The following is a 24,317-nucleotide window of genomic DNA, read 5'->3' on the forward strand; positions in this document are numbered from 1 at the left end:
ATCATCACCTTACCACCAAAGGCTGTTGGCAAATTGTTTCATGATCTTTGGGGAAGCTCGATTGTCTAAACTCGACAGTAAGCTTCTCTTTACACCAAATGTCAGAACGGCACTCCATTCACCGCATCTGCAACCTGATCAAACAGGCTGGGTCCACATTGTGCTTGTTGCACTGCTGGGGCGACAGAGCACATGCACCTGTACGTGACACGAGGGCCTGGTCATGGGACCTGGGAAATGTGAGCACAGCCGCGCTTCACAAACACCAGCGTGCTGACTTCCTGCCGTTTTCCTCGCTCAAGGACCAAATACGGCCTTACCGAAAAATTACAAATAACCCGAAAAGTCTTTAAAATTATTTTTTAGTAGAGGAGGTGGAGGCAACCTACCTCTTTTATTGACACAGATGGGTTTGATTTTTTTTTGTCATTCTTCTCAAATGTATCATATCTATTCATCCCTCAAATGGGTGTCAATCCTTTATCAGAGCAAATGTAGCACACAGTTGAAAGGTAAGAATTTTTTTTTTCTTTGTGGCCTACGTTTTCTCCTTACAAAATAGCGAATTTCCTCGAGAAACAATTTTACCAAGGGAAATATAAAAATGCATTTTTTTACACAGTTCCAAAAGAGGTATTCAGCTTTTGCCTGGCAAATCCTCAGCTGTGTTTCACCTAAAAGAAAATGAAGGAAATTGGAAATCCTTGCCAGAGGCTAGTTATGAGCAGAGTTCAAAGATTTCAGTGGCCTGATAGGTAATAACATCGTCTTTCTTTCCTTTCCTTCCTTCCTTCTTTTCTTTCTTTCTTTTTTTACCATTTTGCAAAATGGGAACCAACATTATTCTTTCCCAACCTTGCCAGCGAATCCTGTCTGATTTCCTGCCCTTCAATATCGTAGGCATAGCCCACGCTTCTCTCTCCTCAGCTGTCCCAGGGAGCTCTGGTCACTCTGCTTTCTAGACTCTTCCAGCCATGAGCCCTCTTCTGAAACAGATATTATTTCGGTTTTGGCCAAAGCATATATCCTTTTTTTTTTTTTTTTTTTTTTAGTTTCTGTCTGTGGGCCACCGTCATTTCTGGTAGTTTCATTCCGTGACCTCTTCCATGAGTTGACACTCCATCTTCTTCCCTTCCCCTACAAACCTAGACATTTCCATGAACCTAAGAGTCAATTTTTGAGAACAACATTGGAACCTCAGCTTGTAACAAAGGCCAACATAAATACAACCAAGAAAGACACAGGGACTAGAGATAATATGGATATGCTTATGTACAAAAGTAAAAATGTCAATATTGTAGTGAAGGAGAGGGCTGAGGTCCCACAGACATCTCCAAAAGACTTCTATTTGCCACCCCAGAAATAGGACACATTTTCAAAATCATATAAAAACCCTTAGACAAAAGGCATAATGCAAAACCCTTTTGATAAGGACATGATTCAAATATTTTTCAAATTTAGTTTTTACTTTCATTCAATTTGTTACGGTTTCCTAAGCAGGATGAATTTTTGATAATAAATTTTAGAGAAATATTAAATTTTTTTTGTTTCAAATGATATAACCAGTCTTAAGAGTGCAATTTTGAAAAAATATTATATAGACTTCTAAGTGGTCAAGAAGCCATCAAACAATTTCAATAACTGTGTAAATTGTGGTGGATGATTAAACATTGTTGCAGAAACTGAAGAGGACTCTTCTTTGAGATGTTACAATAGAACATAAATAGCTAAAAAGAATACATAAAATACAACAAAAATAAAGATACACATGTAGCAAATCTAACTCAAAATGTGGGTTGGAGAAATAACGAACTATAGAAATGATCCCTGAAAGCATAGTCTTGTGGGTTGGAGAAATAAATTGCTTTACTTAATTGACGTATGCTAACCAAATGTTTGTCCAATTCTTGGTAATATGAGGTTCACAGTAATTGTACTGTATGGAGATCATCTAAATTAGGGGCGGGACTCTCCATCCTCTGGGCCAAAACTGCTATAAAATAATTTTGTCCAGAAAAAAAAAAGAAAAAGAAAATAATTTAGTCCATCCTATTCCAAGATCAGGTGCAGCTAATTCTTTCCCATCCATTCCCACTTTCCCCCCTCGCCCTCACACTTAAACAACTAACAGGTAAAATTACGTATCTACACAAAGTAATGGGAATTTCAGTGTTGTTTGGTGCTGTCCTGAATTACCATCTACACCAAAGCCTAAATTATGGCATCACTCTATTTCTAAAACAGATCAGAAGACCCTCTCAACGAAGGCTTCTTTTTCTTGCACAGTAAGACAACAAAATAACCAAAGAGGTAACAGTTCAAGTTAAATGCCTGGGTTACACTCCATACTGAAATGGTGTGTAATTCTTTGCCCCTCAAGGACCACAATCAGTTTTATAAACCTGTCCTGGATGATTAAGTAAGAGCCATTCCCAGTGTGCGGGAGACGAGACTCCATTGGATCACAGCACGGAGCTGGAACATGATTGGGGAGCGTTACTTTATGCAGGGAAGAACAAAACAGGGAAGGACATACTGTCCACTCTGAGACAGTAACACTGGATAGGAATTAGTACTATGTTTAGGAAGCCCCCAAGTTACCAAACTTTGAGGTCAGATGACCTCAAAAATGAGAAAAATCTTAGCTCCCCCATTATATATGAATGCATCAAACAAAACCAAAAGTCTCCAAACATTTGGCCAATTTTTGTTAAAAGGAAAAATAATACAACAAATTAATGAGCTCATAAAGAAACTGGAGAAAGTCTGATGAGCTTAACCACACTTCATGTAAAAATACAAATTTAATCATGCCATATCATGTATTATTTTCTCTTTTCTGAATAGAAATGAAGAACACGTTTTAAAAGCTTCATAAATATACACACTAACAGTATAGATGTATTAAAGTACCATTTTTTTGAAGATGCAAATTGTCTAATATTAGCAATCTGACATACTTCAACCTAATACATCCATACTAAAGTCAAGTAAGCCAAATCACCCAGCGTATTTAAAAATAATTCTTTTAGGGGCTCTTGGGTGCCTCAGCTAGTTAGGAGTCCAGCTCTTGATTTCTTGCTGAGGTCATGATCTCATGGTTGTGAGATCAACCCGCATGTTGGGTTCCACGTTGGGTGTGGAGTCTGCTTAAGGTTCTCTCTCTCCCTCTACCCTGCTCATGCTCTCTCTCAAAGCAAAATTAAAGAAACATGAAAAAAATAATTCTTGGAATACCTAAGGCTGAAGCAAAGTGATTATGTCAATAAATAGGAGAAATACATTGGGAATCTGATACAGATGGAATGGAGTGGCCAGTGAAGATGATTTAAAAAAAAATTTTTTAATGTTTATTTTTGAGAGAGAGAGACAGAGGCAGAGCATGAGCAGGGGAGGGGCAGAGAGAGAGAGGGAGACACAAAATCCAATGTAGGTTTCAGGCTCTGAGCTGTCAGCACAGAGCCCAATGCAGGGCTCGAACTCACAAACTGCGAGATCATGACTTGAGCCAAAGTCAGATGCTTAACTGAATGAGTCACCCAGGCGCCCTGAAGTTGATTTTTCTTTTAGTACAGCATATTAGATTTAAATACATAGCAATGCTTGGTGGAGCAGAGGCATGTGGAAATCTAGTTGCCTGAGGAGACCTTGACACCATTAGGTAATAATGATATTGCCTTGCATCATTGCAGAATTTGAAAAAAAAAAAGAAATACTGGAGTTGTAGCCACATATTGTAATGATGATAGAACCACGAATGTGATACAACATTTCCCTCTAATTTACCAGGACTAATGAGTAAAAATTTTTTTAACATTCATGTAAAAATGGTAGCCTCCCTTGATACACAGATGACATTACCAAACATCACTACAAAAGAACCATATATGTCATTCATTAGCAACTCCTAAGTCTTCTATGGTATAGAGATCAATGTCAGCAGTGTCTGCCACCTCTTTGAGGATTAAATTTTATCTACTTTTGCACCAAATCTCTATAAAGGTAACATGTAAATAAATGGATAGGAAGTTAAATATATAAATAGGTAACTAATCTTTCCTAAAGATTGTACTTTTTGGCCTCACCATATAGCTGGCCTATAAAACATGACATAATTTTAGATGTTCAGGAAGGGCTTACTCTTAATTTCACCAAATGATGGTATCACATGTTTATCCCAAAGCATAAACTAGTGGTTAGTATACCAAAAAATGAGTACACCAACCTGCGAGGAGAAAAAGATGATCCTGTAAATATCGTGATAAACACTCCTCACATACCAGTGACTCAAGCTTCAGACTGTGCCTTGGTTACAACCATACAATCAGACCACTGTCCAAGATTGTATTCTGATAAAAACATGAAAACTGAAAGCATAAAAGATGGCAAAGGGAAATGTTATTAACTCCATGATCTTGAATATGGTGTAGTTAGGTAGAGCTTTAGAAAGGCTCTATCTTATTAAATTGTCCTTAATGATTTTACATTGTTTTTTCTTCCACAATTTTGTTTTATTTGATTAATGTTGACTAATGAACACAGTGAGCTTAGTGTCAGCAAGTTTAAATACACCTATGCTATATTTTCTTCATTAGCATCTTATAAAATGTTATGAGACATAACCTCCCAGGTTTCAGGATCCATCTACTGAACTTGACAGTTCAATATATTTCACTTAATTGCTGGAAATGTAATGCAATATATATGTGGACTCTTTAATAATAAAAGTGAAAGTCTATTCAATTTCATGAAAGCTGCTATCAAACTGTATTTCAGGTCAAAAAATAAAAGACTTCTTTTAATTCAAATCTAAGGGCATGAAATGGAGTCATGACAGCATTTTTTCAAGTTAGGTCTAGCTGTTCTGAAAGACCTGTCTTTATTTAGAAAAGAAAAGGATTTTACACTTCCTTTAACCTGAAAAGTTGACCTCATCTTTTTCTTCTTCCTTGTCTTTCTTCCCTCTCCATCCTCTTTCTTTTCCTCTTCTCGTAGTCTCCATCACCATCATCTCCATCACCACCATCTCTTTCATTATCATGATCATCACCATCACCACCATCTCCATCATCACTGTCATCATCACTATCATCCCCATCGCCAATGTCTCCACCATAACTTTCACTATGATGATCGTCACCAACACCACCACCATCACTATCACTGTCATCGTCACCATCATCACCATCACCACCATGACCATCATTATCAGCATCATCAAGTATGAATGAGGCTGTATTTAGAGAAATTTGCAGGTTGGGTTCAAGAACAAAAGATAAAATCTATCCCTTAAGAGATCTGTACTTGGAAAAGGGAAATGGGTAAAACATATAATACATAAAAAAAAAATGATAAAAGCTGTTCATTAGATGCTAAACAAATTTTAGAAGATCATTGTTCCAACAAAGTGATTAGACCTATAGTATCCTTTAATTTTTGGAACTGAGTCTCTGCCTCAAGAAAAGTTGCTTAGTTATGTATTAAACGGTCACATGTTACAGAAGAGAGGAAAGGAGACATGGAGACAGATCTGAATTTAGTAGATTCTTACAATGCTGCAACTATGATAACAAGCATGTCCACCTAGTCACTCTCTCATCTAAAACTCACATTAAACCCACCAAACCCAAAGATGATGGCGGAGAAAACTAATTCTCAAATAACAAGGGTTTTGAAAAAACCAGTACAAATACAGATTGATTTACAAAGAAAGTTGAGTCAGAGCCAAAAGTAAGAGTCAGAGCTGTAACAAGTCATTTGATCACAAAATTCTTAAGTTAATTGGCCAATCAATTTTTTGACTGGCTACAAAAACTGCTGGCTTTTCTACATATTTGAGGTTTATAGAGTGAATCTTATTGTACTGCTTCTAAACTCTTGATTTTACAACTTAAGATCTCTTAACAACTCTTAATCTCTAACAAACCATTAAATCAATCTGGGTTTGGTGAGATATGGATATTACTTAAGACCATCAGAACTTTTCAGAGCCTAGTGGGGCCTGGATGACTCTGCCAGCTAAGCATTTGACTCTTGATTTCTGCTCAGGTCATGATCTCATAATCCATGAGATTACACCCCGTGTTGGGTGGTGTGGAACATACTTGGGATTCTCTCTCTCTCTCTCTCTCTCTCTGACCCTCCTCTATTCATGCTCTTTCTCTCAAAATAAATAAACATTTTTTAAAAAAAGAACTTCTCAAAGTCTCAGGTTGGTTTTTGTTTGTTTGTTTGTTTGTTTTGTTTGTTTGTTTTTTTTGCAAAAGCAAAGGGCTTTATTACGGGTTTAGGCTCGCCGGGGCCTAAACTTGGGCTCACAGACTTTACCGGCGTGGTGGATCCATGCTGAGAGCCCCGAACAAAGGTGGGGCAGGGTTTTTATGAGTTTGGGAAGGGGGAGTTACAGGAAATTGTGACATAGGTACAGTGATATCCAATTATACCATTTAGAGTGTTAACCAATCAGAGTAGACCCAGGACCCAGGACCCTCACATAGAGTGTATCTGGCCTTGAGCTATAACTGATTACCTATAGCTTCTATTTCTAGGCCTGCCCTTAGGAATGTTAAGGGTATTACAAGGGTGGTCCCTCTTGCCTTGGGCAATGTGTGTCCTTCTATTGTCTCAAACCTGCGTCTTTACATTCTCCCCTCTGTCTTGTAACTGACCCAATCCTGGGTTAGCTGAGTTACCATTGTACCCCTAAAGCCCGGCATAGCCCTCCTTGGTGTAAGGGGAATTTCTTACCCTGTAAAGGCATAGGGAAGGAGAGTTTACCCAATTTCCTCCAGTCTCCATGGTTAATTTGGTAAGGGTCTCCTTTAGGGTTTCTAATATCTGGCGCTGTCTGGTTTACAAAAGTAAGAACGACCAACAATTTGTTCAGGATCCTTGGGCATATAAGTGCAATATGCCTTTATGATTCTCTCTACATTACTAACCCTAGCCAAATTGGTGGGCCATCTAGTGGCCACCTGAGGACCCCCCCCATTAGAGTCGGGCGGTAAAGGGGTAGGCTCCCCTTACCTTTTGCCACGTTGAAATCCCATGCCCAGATCAGAGGCAATTAATACCAAAGGAACATCCTATCAGGAACTTTTGCTGTTTCCCCAGCTTTCTGGGGCAACATTTGCCAGTCTGATGGCAAAGAGGCAGGACAGTTTATTTTACTGGACCAATGATTCCTCAGGCTTCTGCCGTGCTAGACCAGCCAGCTTCCGGGGTGTGGCTGGAGCAGGGCTGGAGATCTCTGCAGTCAAAGTCTTTTTGAGGATCAGTTCAAGCTGATCAACTGGATCTGGATCACCTCACCAGGTTAAGGGTTCTTCTGAGTCGGTTCACATAACTCCAGAGAGATACCTGAGACTTTCATAGGGGCTGATCCCCATCTTAAATATCATCCTCACAGACTAACAAGCCTGAGATCCAACAACAAATATTTAAAGACACTCAGAACTAGAACTACATTTACAGTAGTGCATTGCTGAAATAGTTTTTCTCTCTAAAAAAACCTCCATTATCAGAGATGGCCAAATCGAGACTAATGCATTGGTGGAACGAGTCCATTCTTAACAACCCTGGCCTAATTATTTACATAAGCCCAGCAAGAATAAAGATTGTTCATGAGGACTTTTTTTGAAGTCTGCTTTGCTGGGTCCCTTTTTATAAGGAATTTCCAGGTTGGGCTTTTAGTAGCCGCACTGGGCCAGAAGCCGAGCCAAGCCAGCCCTTTCCATCAGACAGGCCTGCAATACCATTTAAATTGGGCAAACTCCTCTTCCCGAGGCTCCCAACATATGCTGAGGTCCCTGCACCTGCCAGGAAGTGACCTTCTTTACTCACCTGGGAAGGCTGCTTGGAACTCTGTGAGCAAGGTATCCAGCCAACATTTCCATGAGGCTTTACAGCTCCATGTTCCATAAAGTCAACCTTAGTTCCTTAAAGCTGTCAGGTCATATCTGAGCCTACGCCTGACTCTCAAATAGGACATTCCAGTCAAAGCCTTGGTCTAACAACCAGTATTTCCAATGGTGTCCTCCTATAAAATGAACAGATTCTTACTGAACTTATGTAAACAATTTTAATGGCCATGAAAGAAAGAATACTCACTGAGTTTTCGAATTTCAGATGGTTTAGGTAGGGAGAAAAGTTGAATGCTCTAGACAAATACATTGACATTTCTGAATATCACAGATATCTTAAGAGACAGTTTTTTAATCTGGATAAGCAAACATTAAAGGACCAACAATATTTCCAATAACAAGAGTCACAAAACTATAAGGTTGGTTTTAATGGACAAACCATTCTTAACATCATGTCTACAAGTTCCATTGCTCAGAAAATGCTCAAGGCTATATTTTTAAAATTAATTCTGCTTGCAAAATACTTGATGGTGTTTTAACAAAAATGAATACAATTCTTTCTTACCATTGAGAAAGAATTTCCCAGTCTAGAATTCCAGAATTTGCATTTGAATGCTGTTATTATGGAAAAAATCATTTTTCTAACTAGAACCATTCTTTCTCAAATATGGAATTAACACTATCTCATTTCATTAAAATCCTCTTTATTCTCTGGATATTTGTATGAGGTTTTTTTCTTGTTCCCTGTAAACTGAGTTTGAACTAAATAGCCATTGATAAAAGAGTGTGCATTTAAAGTAAAAAAAAACCTGGAAATTGATAAGAAAACTATAATCAAAATGTATTAATTAGTGTTACCATACACTGACATTAGATATTTGATACCAAATGCTTAGGGTAGTGGCTGGATTATTAAATATTAGCTACTATATTTACCATTTTTCCACAAAATATAAATCACGTTTTAAAGACAGGTATGTGCAATCACTAAATTGAAGTGTAAAATCGATATGGTACACAGACTATTAAAAAATGAACTATCTAGTATTGTAGGAAATGTGGAGAGGTGTCTCAAAAACTGAAACAATATGCCTAAGGTTTTGGAGAAAGGGATTTGGCCATGTATTATTTGAATTATTTATGAGAACATCTTTCTCATCAAGTAATGATAAGGGAATATAAACAATTATAATGTTTTTATTCCACATTTTATATTATTAAAAAATAGCTGATGCATCATTCAAGGAGCCTTTCTAGTGAAAGAAATAAGTTGCATTAAGAGAAAAAGAAAGCATTTGCCAATACACTGAAATTTTGATCATTAGTGAGAAATGATAGTTAGCAAAATTTCTCAACTGAGTCACTTTTACATGAGAATAATAAAAAGCACACATGCTCCAAAATCAGAGGCAATGTATGATTTATGTTCTAGCATCATTCTCAGGGCCGGACTCCATCAAATTCCTCTCTTATGTAGAGGTAGGTAGACTAAAAGATTACCATTTCTCATATGATAGAAATTTAGGTCCAAATTATTAAGTAATTTAAACTACATGCCAAAATGTCTTTCATTTGGAAATTATGCTGATTGTATGCACCAGTAATGTTCCAGCATGTTCATCCACCTTAAGACTTGAGGAACACACATCATTTAAAAGCCAAGAGTCCTCCTCCATTTTTCCTCCAACTTCAGATTTGCTCCCCTTGTCACTTAATTCTCCAATGTACTCTACAACCCACCCCAATTAGCAACTGACTTTTATCTGGAACTCAAGTTAAATTTCCCATTCACAATTTTTCTTTCCTTTTATTTTCCCAGAGCAAAGAAGAAAGTTTCTTTCGGATTAAGAATATCCAAGACAATGGTCACGACTTGAATAGAGAGCACATGGAAAAACATGAATTATTTTTGTAATGGCCACTAATCCACAGCTGAGCCACCTGTTAGATGGACGGTATCCAAAAGGATTCTGAAAAGAAGCCAGGCAGTCTGTCTTCGATGTATGAAAAAGAAAACTGTCAAACATTTTGCATAGTGGGGAGGGGTATATGTTCAGAGGAAAATGGAGGCCAAAATTGACAAACTAGCAGTTATCTTCTGAATTCTATGAATCCCAGATGAGCCATTTGCCTTCTGGACTAATTAAGAAATAATTTCTCAGAACCATTTTGAAGTCATCACTCTAAGTACATTCTGTATCAATATCTCAATCTACTACATTGGACTTCTCAATTTGTCTCCTTAAATATTTAAGATTGAGTTTCAATTCAGGGAGAAAATGAAGTAACTGTACCAAGCGCTTTCATTTTAATAAAGTGAATATCCTCATTCTAATGATACTGTAAAAAAAAAAAACCAAAAAACAAAACACCCTAATATGCATCATTTATCTCACCAAGATGGTGATACATGTTTTATTGAGGATTTTGGATCTCTGAGACAAACAGCAAGATGGTGATAAAAAAAAAACATAATTAGCAAATGATTCAAAGAAAATATAAGATGACAAAATTCTAAAATATTTTATCTGAACCAAAGAAGTCATAAGCAGAACAATGCAGAAGCTCTGGGAATATTACTTTTTATGACAAATACACAAGTGTCTTTGTACTACATTTGATATCACCATGATGATAATTTCTTAGACTCCAGCATTCACTGCTAGTAAAAACACAGCTGTTAAATCACAGGACAGATTTCTCCTATACTTTCTTGTCACTCTGTCATTCAAATATCAAGATGGCAGCCAACAATATTTGCTGAGATGAAGTCCACGTGGAAGGAAACGAACATAACAAATTCCTTCTTTCATGGGTCTGCAAGTAGCCAACACCCAAGATGCAAAAGCAGGCTAGTTAATTCTTCCATTTAAATGACTATTCAAAGATTTTGGATGGTGTGATTGTTATTTTCCTAGCCACTGTCCTATGGATTTCAGTGACATACTATTAAAGATTCCATGTCTATTAATAATAAAGCAGACACTTTGACTCAATCTGGGTTCTTTGGTCTCCTTGGTTCTCCAAATATTTTACTACCAATGGTTGCTTACTGGTAAGTGGTGGTTTTAGGTTGAACTAATTGTTCATTATAAAAAAAGAATGGTGAAGGCAAAACTCAGAATTACCTAGGATGTTAAAGAGTAGTGTCAAGTAGCAGTTCAAGTATACAGTAAGTATACATTTGGTTCACCTGTCACTTAGCTGATTAAAGTTAGGCAATAGTTCTTAACATTGAACCTCTTTACATAAGATTCCTAAAAGGGTCTGGGGACTTGTTTTATTAAGAGGTCTTTGATTGCAAAGAACAGAGATTCACTCAGATTAGCTGAGGGATGGCAGTTTAGTCACTATAAAGATATTTGGAGGAATCAAGAGATCTTGAGGGCACATCAAGTATTATATTTTCTTGGGGTGCCTGAGTTCCTTAGAAGGTTGAGCATCAGACTCTTGATTTTGGCTCAGGTCATGATCTCAGGATCGTGGGATCTAATCCCAAATCAGGCTCCAAGTTTAGTGTGGATGAAGCCTGCTGAAGATTCTCTCTCTGTTCCCCTGCCCCCCTCCCCACTCACTCTCTCTCTCAAACAAACAAAAACAAACAAACAAACAAAAACAAAAGGATCATTTTTCTCAATTCTCAAGAGAGGAGTCCCACTGGCCCGGCTCATCTTTCTGGAATCAGGACTCACAGGTCACAGATTGCTGGCTTACCCAGGGATTGGTTGGCCTTGCAAAGTTGTCCACATCTAGCCAAAAAGGCCACGGTGGGTGATAATGAACATGGCTGTACATTATAGAGCACAGTTCATTCGTGTAGTAGAAGCGTCTGGTTGAAGCAGAGCACTTAAAAAAAGGTGCAGGAGAAAGGCCATTGTTGACATCTAGCACAGCGTAGGGTGTGGTCTCGGTCCGACTGGCTCTACTCCTTGCTACTTTGTGACTTTGGTTGAGTTAATTAACCTATTTGATTTTTAGCTTCCTCAATATTAGTACCACTTAAGGTCACTGTGAAGAGTCAATGAGTTAATTTATGTAAAGTCCTTAGGCCACTATCTGGCACTGAAATCACTGGGCAATTTAAGTTGCCCAATATCCTCTCCAGTCATTGAGCCAAAGCTACCTCCCTTTTCACTTGCTACGTGGTGTCTTTCTTCAGGGATGATGTCTGTCTAAAGGTGGGTTAGGCTGCAGTGTCATCCCTCACGGCCAAACTAACCCTAATCAAAATATTTGAGAATAATTTCAGTCAGCCCATAAATATCTTACACATGCGTTTGTGCACAGGCTTCCTGAGAGTAATGCACGTCAACATGTATAATGTAAAATGAAAAGTATATTAGTTATGAGCAGACAAGTCAAATATAATTGTACAGTATCACTTATGAGACAAACGTTAAGACTGAAAGAGAAAAAAAAAACCTATCTACCGCCCTTTCATCCAGATATTCTTTTTGGTTTTAATCAATTAAGGATATCCTGATCTGAGATATGGGTGTTTGGCTAAAGAGGAATGTTGTGGCCATTAAACAAGAGTCATGTGACTGGTGACAAAACCAGGCCTTTTCACGTGGGCTTGAACGTCTACCTCCTCTGGTGACGCAGTCCTTGAGGGTCACCAAGGACTGATTCCTTCGAGGAGAGGGTACATCAGGCATCAGTGCTGGAGCTCAGGCTGCAGTTCCCTCCACTGCGCTCAAGAAGTTGACACACAGATTCATATACTGCTGCTAATTATACTAGAAAAACATGCTGAGTGACGCCGTAGCCATTATCTTTGGAGTCGATCAAGCATGTCCGGTACACTACGTGGAGTTTTGAGGCTCTGTTTCATCTGACGTTCATGTTCAGAAATTCAATCAATCAATTTTTGGCTATTTGGAGTTCAGCCAATTTATGAAGATTCCAATTTGCTAACTCTTCCTATTCATTGCTATTTTCTTTTTATGTCCGTATAATGTGATCACTTCTTCTAATCATGAATTCATCAGCTTCGGCCTCCTCCTCATTCAGGAGTGTGTTCGTTGCACCTGTCTATAAAGTGATGGTCACCCACTCATCCGGCCACCGGAACACACATTCACTAAGTCACCAATGATCAGACACACATCATTTATGTGTTTTCCCACAGGACGGAGGAAAATGCTCCAGACATAGCTGCATGTCTAGAAGTCATCGTATACCTTTTAAATCTGTGTAAAAATCTCTTCATGCACTTTGCTCAAACCCCTTCGGTAACAGAAACCATTGTTGCCATTATTTCACGACCATGTGTCTCAATTTTTGACAGCAGGGATGCTGGGTTTATTATGGCTGTACCTAAGGGTCAAGTCCAAGACAGCTTTTTTTCCTTATTCTCTTTCTTCTCCAATACCAGAATACTGTTGCTTTGGTTGAACTCAAGATAAAAAAAAAAAAAACTGGATTTTACGGAGAGGGCATATTTTACAAAAAAGAGACATGTTTCCTAAAGAATTAGTTTCCCATTCAGTATGAGGTACTCACCTTCTGGTGGCAGAAATGGGTGCAGCAACAGATTAATGACCCCATTTCAGTTCCACGCCAAGGCATTGGGCAGAATGTGTGGTGAGGTCACCCACACTTTTAAATTATGCTCTCTTCCAGGCTGAACAGATATGGTTAAATTAGGGTAAATATTACGACTGCTTTCGATTGCCTTTTACAGATTAAATGGGGAAGGGAGATCTCATGAAGAAAAATACATTTCTTACCGAAGATCTTTTTAAGTCTTCAAGTATCAACTATATTATTTCTCAAATATGTTTATGGAACCAATGGCTTCCATTTCATATTGTAGCTGAATCTGGAAGCTGACACGGGCCAATACTGACATGAATTCAAGTCTTTCTAACTAGTTTAACAGGGAAAAATCGATTGGAATTGTAAGAAGGTACAGGAAAGCATCTTTCAATTAGAAGAGAATTCTGTGATAGGTGAATTATTGCTTAAGAAAATTCTACGCAATTTAAGAAAAACAGGATGAGAGTTAATGCAAAGGGTGGCTCTCCTCTAAAGTAAATGGATCGCTAAATCTGTCCACCTCAACTCTTGAAAAATCTCTTACGATTAATCTGCTTGTCAAGTCACTTTCCAACTTAGATCCTCTCAAATTGCGCATTGTTTCCTCGACCCCAGCACAGGTACAGAGAGCATTTATATTCAAATATGACTTTCTAACAACAAACATAGGAAAGGTGTCACAGGCAGTTGAGAGCAACAGAAAAAGGAATGAAGAGAGTGCATTCTTTTTTTTAATAAAAAAGCTTAATTATGGGTATTTTACTTATATATCTTTTTATAAGTATAGACCATCATACAACTTATCTTTTTCATTTTTAAATGACGATTTTCCACTACTGTTCCTGATTTAAATGTGCACATCTTTATGATAAAGAAAAAAACCCCACTGCAACAGGATGTTTGTTTTCTTATCACATCCCTGCTGTTCTACCCCCTCAAAGGAGAGATTTTCAGGGTTACCTGGGAAAAACATCAAAACTAATGACATCATTTTTCTCGGTTCCTCTATCCACCAAGGCTTGTCCAGATGTATTCAACCTGTTACCACAATCCGTGATTTATCTCAAGGTTTTACTGAGTGTAATGACTATTGCTTCTCTATATGAAAATTATCAGTTTATTTTTTTAAAACAAATTAACTGGCCAAGAAGCAACCCCCTTATATGCTATAAAAATGCTAAAATAAGAAAGTTTTTCCCTAAAGTGAAATAGTCAACTGAGATACCTTTTAAGGGTGAACATTACCACGAAAATTTGCCATTTCAAGTCACCAATGAGCACTTAAGCTATTTGCTCATACAATAAAGGTAGCTGAACGTTGTTTTTTTAATTTAAGACACAGATCACATGACACCGATGTAGATTATTGTGTTTCTTTACAGAGTATCATTAACACGTGTGCTCATGACTAAAATTTGGACATTGGCTTCTCTAGACCCGACACTATTGCTTATATAAAAGCTTTATATATGTAGCGTCATTGTCTCTGATTATATATATGTAAGCGTTTGAGTGTGTGTGTGTGTGTGTGTGTGTGTTTAAAGACTCAGCAAAGCTCAATGGCTCAGAATAATGAAAAACTGTACTGTGCTTCCAACCTATCTACTTTATCATGTGAAATATGGTTTTCTAAAATAATGCATGTACCTACATTCAAAATCAAATCTGATAGCTACGTCTTGTAAGTACTACTCTTAAATATCACCTTTCTATGTATTACCTGTGTCACTGCTTCCATCCTAAGAACACAAGAGCATTTTGTACAACATTACATAAGCCTGAGAACAGACATGAGAGAAAATGCTGCCGATCCTGAGAGAGAGCTACACTTCCTTCCAAAGCTACCCCTTGGTGCATGCACGCGTGCACACACACACACACACACACACACACACACACACAGAGTATCTGAATCATTTGAAACTGCCAATATCTGGCCATTGTTAACCTACAAAAATGACAATTGCACATACACAGGCAGATATACCTACACAGGTTTAAAAACCACATAAGAAAATACCCTTGACATTTATTACTCAGGGGTAGATTATGCTCAACTCCATAGAAAGGAAAATTTTAACATCACTATTCACTGGGAAAATTTATGAACCTCTACTCCACCTACATTAAAACCAAACTCCATCCACGCCAAAAAAAATTTTTTTTTAAAGAAGATACAGGAACCAAATAATAAATTGACCCTTGGTCTTTGTTCTATCAGATGTCTGTTCAAAGGTATCGATAATGGTTACATCATCAGATTTTTAGCGACCACTAGGTCCTACTCTTGCGTCTGTGGCTCATGCCAGGAGTCCCTTGACCCAGCCCGACAAGCATGAAAACATGAAATAAAGGAAGGTTAACAAAGACCGGGCTAAGGAAGAGTTCACAACAATACAGCAATGCCCTTATCTCCAAATTCGACTATGCATCTGGACACTGAGATCTGAAAGATTTGCAAATAATAGCAACATTCAAGCCAGGCATCACTACAAGCGAGGAACAGACTAAAAGGGAAACGCACACACACAAAAATGCCTTCCAAGAGAGAAACATTCATTAGCCCTACTGGCAAGTGTCTAAAGCAAACAAGGAAACTGCAAAATAATTACTTAGTTACAAACAAACCCTTTTTAGCACAGTACCTTTTTGTGTCTGCCCTTCTTCCATATTCTCTTCCATGGCTACCTTTCTTCCGTAGAATCTGGTACACGGAATTAATCAAAAGCTCAATTAGATGTTGGAAAAACTGGTGATTTTTTTTCCCTGGGAAGCCCCACGGCAGCGGCGCGGGCAAGTCCTGGGAGCTTAGCAAAGGCTCCCTTGCGCCTCTTGTTTGCTTGGAGACAGGCTGTCAAGTGTAATTTCATTCAAATTACTCTTCCGTGAAGATTATCAATTTTTCTTCTCAAAGCTGCCCATTGTGTGCCACACTGTAAGCAGGTATTCAAGCAAACAGCCTGAGAATTTTGGGGGGAAATTTGGTCTGAATCCCAGGGAGCAGAGACTCTGTGATTCACAAGCCTTGCTTTGCATTTAAAATGGGGAGAGAAATTGAGGTTTGTATGGAAATCTGGGCTTTAAATTGGAAAGAGGCTGAGCTGTGAACAGATGGGGGGGTGTCCTCCTAACATGAGGCAGACCACCAACCCATGATTCCCCCTCTTTGCCACCAGAGTGGGAAAGCCCGGATTTCTGCCGCTTCTTTATGTAGCCGCCTGCTTCTCACCCCTCAGAGAACTCGCGAAAACGCGAAAATGCCTTTCCTTGGCTCTCCTCTCGGAGCATCCAGTTAATTTGATTTAAAAGTGGCAAGACAGGAAGCAATCACACTGTCTCAGGGTTTATCTGTAAGAGGTTATTATTAACATAGGTTTTGTCAGCTCGCACGTTTCAGATTTAAAAAGATACAAAAATAGGCTTTTGAAAAGAATGAGTATAAACCTGTAAGCCTGAATGATGTGTTTTAAGCAATTATTTTCCTTCAGTGCGTTACGATTCTTAATGGAAAGGGAGAAAAACACTGAAGGTTTTGGAAAAGCATCTATTGATGTCTCCGTAATTTATGGTTAAAATTTTAGCCCACGAAAATGGCTGATTTTAAATGGGAATCTCTTGAAAGGGGATGGTTTCAAGGGTCATTATTGGGGAATGGGCAGGATAATACCAGAAGGAACAGATTCTAGATAAGGAGCAGCGGGATAAACAATTTATAATGGGATTCTGCAGTCTGATTTGGAATGCAAATTGTAGCCCTGCAGTCTGGCAATAAATCAGCATTGGCACTTCAGCCCACTGAGTGACAGGGCACAATCCAAGGGTCTCAGAGCCACACAAAAGGTACAGTGAGAAAATAAAGTTTCTCTTGCAAGGAAGCATAAAACCTTACTTGAGTATCACGTATAAAGACAGGGAGAATCCCCGTCCTTGTCTCTGTGTCCAAATAAGCCAGCACATGGAGAAACACACACACACACACACACATACACACACACCCCTAATCCCTTACTTTTCATGAAAACTAAATCATATCCCAATTAGCCACAGATGAAATATACCCTATATTTCACATGTATTTTTAAAGTGGGTCAGTAACATGTTACACGCCTCCTTTGAAATCATTACAAAAGCAACTATTTGGAGGCAGATCTTGTACAACATCCCACTGTTGTTCTCATGATTTCTCATGGAAGAGTGTTTAGACTTCTTCCTTCGACAGTCATCTGTTATTTATTTTCTCTATTCAAATGAATTAACCCACAGGTAAATGTAACTCAAATAAATAAAAAACCTATCTCTTCTGAATATATTTCAATCTGTATTCAAGGGTTTGTGAGCAACCTGCTTGCGCAAGGCACAGATTGAAAGGAAGAAGCCACGAGGGAAATCAAGGAGCCAAATCATAGCAACATCTCTGCTCCAGCTTCTCCCTGGGCTGACATGGCCTGGCACAGAGTCAAGAGAGAATGGAGCCTCACTCCTCATTTACATTCTTGCCTTGTCTTATACTTCAGGAGTCTTCAGTGAAAAATCATTAATAGTAATAACAGAAGAAATAATAATGCCGCTTTACTAGAGCACTTTCCAATCTACAAAACACATTCACATGCATTAGCCCATTTGTAAAGCAAATAGGGAGAGTAGTATTCTTCTATTACACATTGGACAGAAACGGAGATTCAAGGAGACTCAGGGTCCAAGGAAGTCTTAGGACCCACATCAGCGACTCCTCGTCCAACACTCTGACCCCAGAAGCCACTCTTCCTGCCTACGCTGTCCCATGATGAGTGTCTCCACCTTCAAATGCCTGGCTTCCTTTTCCACCTCACATAGGAAGGAAAGAGAAGACATGAGAGGGAAATTTAAAAAGTATTCATTGGGCAAGATGAGTGAAAAAGCAACTAGGCTCTCCCTAATGGAAGATTTGTGGAAGATGAACGAGTTCCTTTCAATGATCAACTTTTTCTCCAAAACAGACTTTTTCACACTCAAATTGTTAAAAGAAAAGAGGACACTTGCAATTTATTCTGGTTTCTTAAATATACGAAGAAGTACCCCACATCCAGGCTAAATGCATTCTTAGGAGCAGAACCACACACACACACACACACACACACACACACACACACACACAGCTTCCTTATGGCAATCACCTGTCAGGGAACAAAGATAAGCTTTTTATTGTGGTAAAATGTAAGTAACATAAAACATACTATTTTAATCATTTAAGTGCACAGCGCAATGGTGTTAAGTACCGCCACATTTTCTGCGGCCATCACCACCATCCATCTCTAGAATATTCTCATTTTCCTCAGTGGAAACTTGGTCCCCACTAAACATGAATTTCCCTATTTCTTTTTCTCCCTATTTGAGGGCCGGTGACTTGCTGGGCTGATTTGTTGTTTTTAGAAATGTCTTTTAAAATTCTGATCTCAGGGCACCTGGGAGGTTCAGTCAGTTAAACATCTGGCTCTTGATTTTGGCTCAGGTCGTAATCTCACAGTTCAAGGGATAGAGGCCCAAGTCAAGCTCTGTGCTGACAGCGCCAAGCCTGCTTAGGATGCTCTCTCTCTCTCTTTCCCTCTCTCTCTCTCTCTCTCTCTCTCTCTCTCTCTCTTTTCCCATATCTCCTCCACTCATTCTCTTTCTCTCTCTCAAAATAAATGATAAAGATAATAAAATTTTGATCTCATTTGAATTAAAAATATTTTGATCAAGTATCTGAACACTAGTTAGAAAAGAGAAACTGTTGGCATTATATTGTAGATGAACTATATGGACCCTAAAATATGCTACATGAGCCTTGAGTACTGACAACACTGTTTCTTTCAGATTTCCTTTAAGACCTGGAAGCTGAAATGGTGAGCTGCCCCAAGCTAATTCCCTCCCACTACAGCACACGGCATGTACCCGACTCTTGTCATCATTTATTTAAAATACATGGTATGGGTTCACTAGGCAATTTGAAAATATGATACTTAATGCGAAATATGATTTCTCTCTCAAATATTATCTAAGAAATATTTATAATGTTTATTACATTTTTCCTGCAGAAGCTAAAGGTAGTCACTAAACCTTAACCTATTTGTTCTCATTTCTCTTAATTCACTTTAATTTGGAGCTGTTTTTTTAACACTTCATCTTACCTTTATAAACATTTTACTATGTAAACCAAGAAAATATCTACATATTCTTCTATTATATTTAGTCATCTCTGTGATGACTCTAGAGTCAAGTAAACAGAGTTAAGATTAAAGAACAAGTTAATGGTTCCAAATACAGGATCAACTTTAAGGAATGGACAAAAGTGTTTAAGGTCTTTGAGTCAGATAACAAAATAGACATGTGACAACATAAGCTAAGTCGAGTATAGACATGAATGCTCTTTAGAATCTGCTCATTTTCCTCAAATGTTTCAGACACAGATCCAACATTATCCTGGAAATGTTTCTTCATACATTTCAAAAAACAAAAAAGAAAATTTTGGGGGCACCTGCATGGCTCAGTCATTTGAGCATCCGACTTTGGCTCAGGTCATGAAATCATGGTGTGTGAGTTTGGGCCCCGCACTGGGCTCTCTGCTGTCTGCACAGAGCCTGCTTCAGATACTCTGTCCCCGTCTCTCTGCACTTGCATTCTCTCAAAAAAATAAATATAACATTAAATAAAAAGAAAATTTTGACTTCTGGCTTAAGCTATAAGTCAAATATTGACTCCACAAAATTTTCTTAAAGAAAATAAAACCACCACAAACACTTAGTGTTGTAAATGTATTGTAGGAGGATCATACCAATCTTTGGAGTTTTATAATTGTGTAATACAGTCGATTCACAGAATGACCCTGGTCATATGGGTCTTGCTAAACTGAAATATCATTATTCCTACTCCCTTTCATTATTTAACTGTACGAGTGTTTATTTGGCATTATTATATACATAGTAACGTTCTGTAGGCAAGAAATACCAACAAAAAAACCATACCTTAATGATGTTCACAACGGTATATGACAGTGATACTTAACAAGGATAAAAAATCATATATTGTGGGGCACCTGGGTGGCTTAGTTGGTTAAGCGCCCAACTTCGGCTCAGGTCATGATCTCACAGTTCATGGGTTCGAGTTCCGCTTCGGGCTCTGTGCTGACAGCTCAGAGCCTGGAGACTGCTTTAGATTCTGTGTCTCCTTCTCTATCTGCTCCTTCCCCACTCACACTCTATCTCTCCAAAATGAATAAATGCTAATAAAAAAAAAGCACATGTTGCTACATGAGCTTATAGCAAGGACACCTAACCTATTATTTAGTTTCAATCATTGAGAGAGATTTCTTGCTTTCCTAGAAGGTACGGGCTGATCTGACCTGATACCCTGATATTCTCCTCGGAAAAGAGAAGGGGGTAGAAGGGAGAAGAAAAGGGTTTTCTCCACAGTTGAAACTGAATACCCAAAAGCTCATAAAGAAGGGTAGCCTTCTGGCTGCCTGTAGGGCTAACGTCTGGCTACACGGGCAGCAATTGTCTTTTAGTGTCTACGGGGCATCTGGTCCCCAGGGCATTTTGTGCTGGAACTCCAGCGCTGAGTCCTGCTGCCCAGAGTTACTGAAGAGGCAGAGAGACAGCCCAGAGAGCAGCCCTGTGCCCTAGAAGACTGGAGTCTTAAAAGGGAGAAGGGGGAAAGCCATTATTATTATTCACCCCAAGAAATTACCTTTAGTTCTTTCAAGATCTTTCCTCTTGAATCTTTTCACACTGCCTTTTCAGAGTTGGCCAAGCCTGCTACCATGACAATGTCATGGCCCTGTTTACAATTGTTCAATGGTCTGCCAGTTTCTTAGGACCAAGTTCAACCTACTTAGTTTGGCTGGAGACATGACGCAGGAGAGAGCAGAGCCTGGTTCTCAAGCCCACGTACTTCTCACTCAGTTATCTCCTCCTCATCGCCCCAAACTATTTATAAATGTTGTTCCTTCTGCCTAAAACACTTTTCCCTCCACCCTTAGCTAGATCTACTCACTTATCAGATCTTAGTTGAACTGTGGCACTGGCAAAACTTCCTCACCCAGAAAAGAGGTCCCCTCAAGCCCTGAGAACATGTGCCACTGCAGAGTTATTCCCCCAAAGTCTGCAATTTACCTTATTTTCCCCACTTGCAGCCCACGAGCTTAAGGAGATCAGAGACTCAATCATCTCCCACAAGACAAACACATAGCAAGCTTTCCATAGATACTTGCTGAATGCATGAATGAATATGTGAACTGATAATAATGAATGAATCGATAAATTCAATGGCTTAAAATAGACTTTCTCTTACATTTAGCAGCTTCCACAAAGTGTTTTAAAGTGTGAACACCATTTACAATAATTCCAGGACATACATGTTATATTCATATACAACAAATACTGTGCCTCAAGAGTTGGTGGCAGAAAAATAAAGAGATATTTTGAAAGGCAAACAGTAAAACAGAAAGGCAACTGGGAAATTAATGTGTGGTGTTTTTTGAGAGAGAGAAAGAGAAAGAAAGAATCTCAAGGCTCCACACTCAGTGTGGAGCCCAACATGGGGCTTGATATCAAAACCCTAAGATCATGACCTGAGCCAAAATCAAGTTTAGATGCTTAATCCACTGACCACCCAGGCACCCCACCTGAGAAATCATTAATCATGCACCACGTTTCCTTTACTTACAGAAAGCTATAATGTCATAAACACTGATTATGGTAAGGAGAGGCAGTAAAATTCCAAGAGTGACACTTCTTAGAATAAATTTACCCTTTCAAAATAGGAATCATGTTTTATAAGTATTTCTTGTAAACCAAAATGCTGATAAAAATGCTAGTTTTTGTCTCTCTCCAAAATGCTAGCAAACCAGAGAAAACTGAACCCTCGTGGTAAATATGTTTTCCCTGAAATATGCAGTAACCATTCTGGGCCCGGGGATGGGGGGGTAAAGCACGCTTCCAAAAAGCAATGGAGTAACCAACAAGTGGCCCTTGCTTAGCATCTCAAAATCTAAACTTTGCTACCAACTCAGAAAGAGATAATAAAAAATGGCCCAAGTTGGTTCTTTATTTTCTCAGAAAAGCTACATAAGTTGAGCTCACTGACGAATCCATTCTACTGCTCCATCACACATTCAACTTGTCTCGATCAATGACCAGCATGTAGCAGAAGCGGGGCCAGGTGAACAAGGAGATGTGGTTGCCCCTCTCCCAGACCGCGCAGCTTTGCCCAAAGAGAGGCACAATTAGCAAGTGGTTGGCACATATTACAGAAGCAACAATGTTAATAAACACTGAAGTTATGCTCAGCCCTTAGCATGGAGACGCAATTACCAAGTGGTTGGAACATAATGTAGAAGCCACATTAGTAATCAACACGAAAGTTATGCTCAGCCTTTACTCAGCATGGGTGGGTACTATTCTAAAACATTAATATCTGCCTCACTTAATCTTAAAATAACCCTCTTGGGTAGTTAGTATTTTTATCCCCATTTTTATAGATAAGGAAATAGGCACAGAGAGGTTCAGTTCTTTGTATAAAATAACAGGGTGGTGGATCTGGATTCAAACATAGGCAATTTGACCCCAAAGACCATTCTTCAAACCGCCACTATGTCTGCCTACACTTACCTGAGTAGTGACCCCAGAGCATTTAATAGGAACTAAGGCTTTCGTCACAAAGTCCTGTTTCAGATGTCATATTATACAGAAACAGTAAGCACCTATACATCTACCACCCAACATATAAAATAAAATATTGCAAAGACTGCCGTGTCCATTTTCTTAAGTGTTTATTTAGTCATTTTGAGAGAGAGAGTGAGATAGAAAGAGAAGCAGTAACAGAGGGAGAGAGACAATTCCAAACAGGTTCTGCGCTGTCAGCATGGAGCCTGATGCAGGGCTCAAACCCACAAACTATGAGATCATGACCTGAGCCAAAATCAAGACTCAGATGCTTAACTGACTGAGCCACCCAGGCATCCCTGTGTCCCTTTGCTAACTGCATTCTACCCTTTACATTTTCCCCACTCCCACCACTCAGCACCGTTAACCTCCAATCAGTATCAGTGTGGTTTTATTCCTATATATTATCCTCATAATTTTATATATATTACACACATACACTATTAATGTTTTGCAGGTTTTGATGTGATTATAAGTATTTTATTGTATGTATCCTTCCCCATATTTTTCCTCAGTATTCTGATAATATTTATAGATCTATAAATATTAGATATATAGATCCTGTCATTAAATGTTTAATATTGATTTATAATTTCTAAACCACTGCAGAAAATATGACAATGAATATCTTTCTGTATGTCTCTGTGTGCACTTATATAAAAGTTTCCCTATTATATACTATATATATATATAATGTCACTACATATTATATATATAGTATATATGCCTGTATTATGTATAATATGACTACTTTTGAATTCACTATTCAGTGTCATTCATCTATGAACCCATTCCTGAGTCGATAATACATTTTCTTAATTACACACCAGCTTTACAATCACTTTTATTTAGAAGAACAAGTCCTCAAACTTCGGTCATTCTTTCCAAAACTGTCTTAGTAAAACTTTTGTCATCCATATACATTTTAAAATCAGCTTTCAAACACCATAGGGGCATATAACTTGCATTTCTTGAACTTATGGGAACTTCATAAATTTAATGAGACACAAATAGGGTCTTTAAGACACTAAATCAGCTGCCTTGAACATGTGCTATCTGTCCATCTATCCTGGACCTCTTGCATATATTTTGAGAACATTTAAAAATGTTCTTCCTAAGAAGACACTTGGGTGACTCAGTCGCTCAAGGGTCCTACTCTTGGTTTCAGCTCAGGTCATGATCTCATAGTTGATGAGTTCAAGCCCCGAGTCAGGCTCCGCCACTGGTGGGAATC

At 38.6% G+C, this 24,317-nt stretch overlaps 1 protein-coding gene across 1 annotated transcript in view; it reads right to left on the reverse strand.

The window, feature by feature from the left end:
• Window positions 1–16,679, reverse strand: part of GPM6A (glycoprotein M6A) — a 158,634-nt gene extending 141,955 nt beyond the window's left edge. The window contains exon 1 of the mRNA XM_029934008.1: window positions 16,049–16,679. Coding sequence (XP_029789868.1) covers window positions 16,049–16,085 — 37 coding nt within the window. The 5' untranslated portion in view covers window positions 16,086–16,679. The remainder of the gene's footprint in view (window positions 1–16,048) is intronic.
• Between the last annotated feature and the right edge of the window lie 7,638 nt (window positions 16,680–24,317).

Source organism: Suricata suricatta, chromosome 1, assembly GCF_006229205.1.
Source record: "Suricata suricatta isolate VVHF042 chromosome 1, meerkat_22Aug2017_6uvM2_HiC, whole genome shotgun sequence".
In the NCBI taxonomy this organism is placed as follows: domain Eukaryota; kingdom Metazoa; phylum Chordata; class Mammalia; order Carnivora; family Herpestidae; genus Suricata; species Suricata suricatta.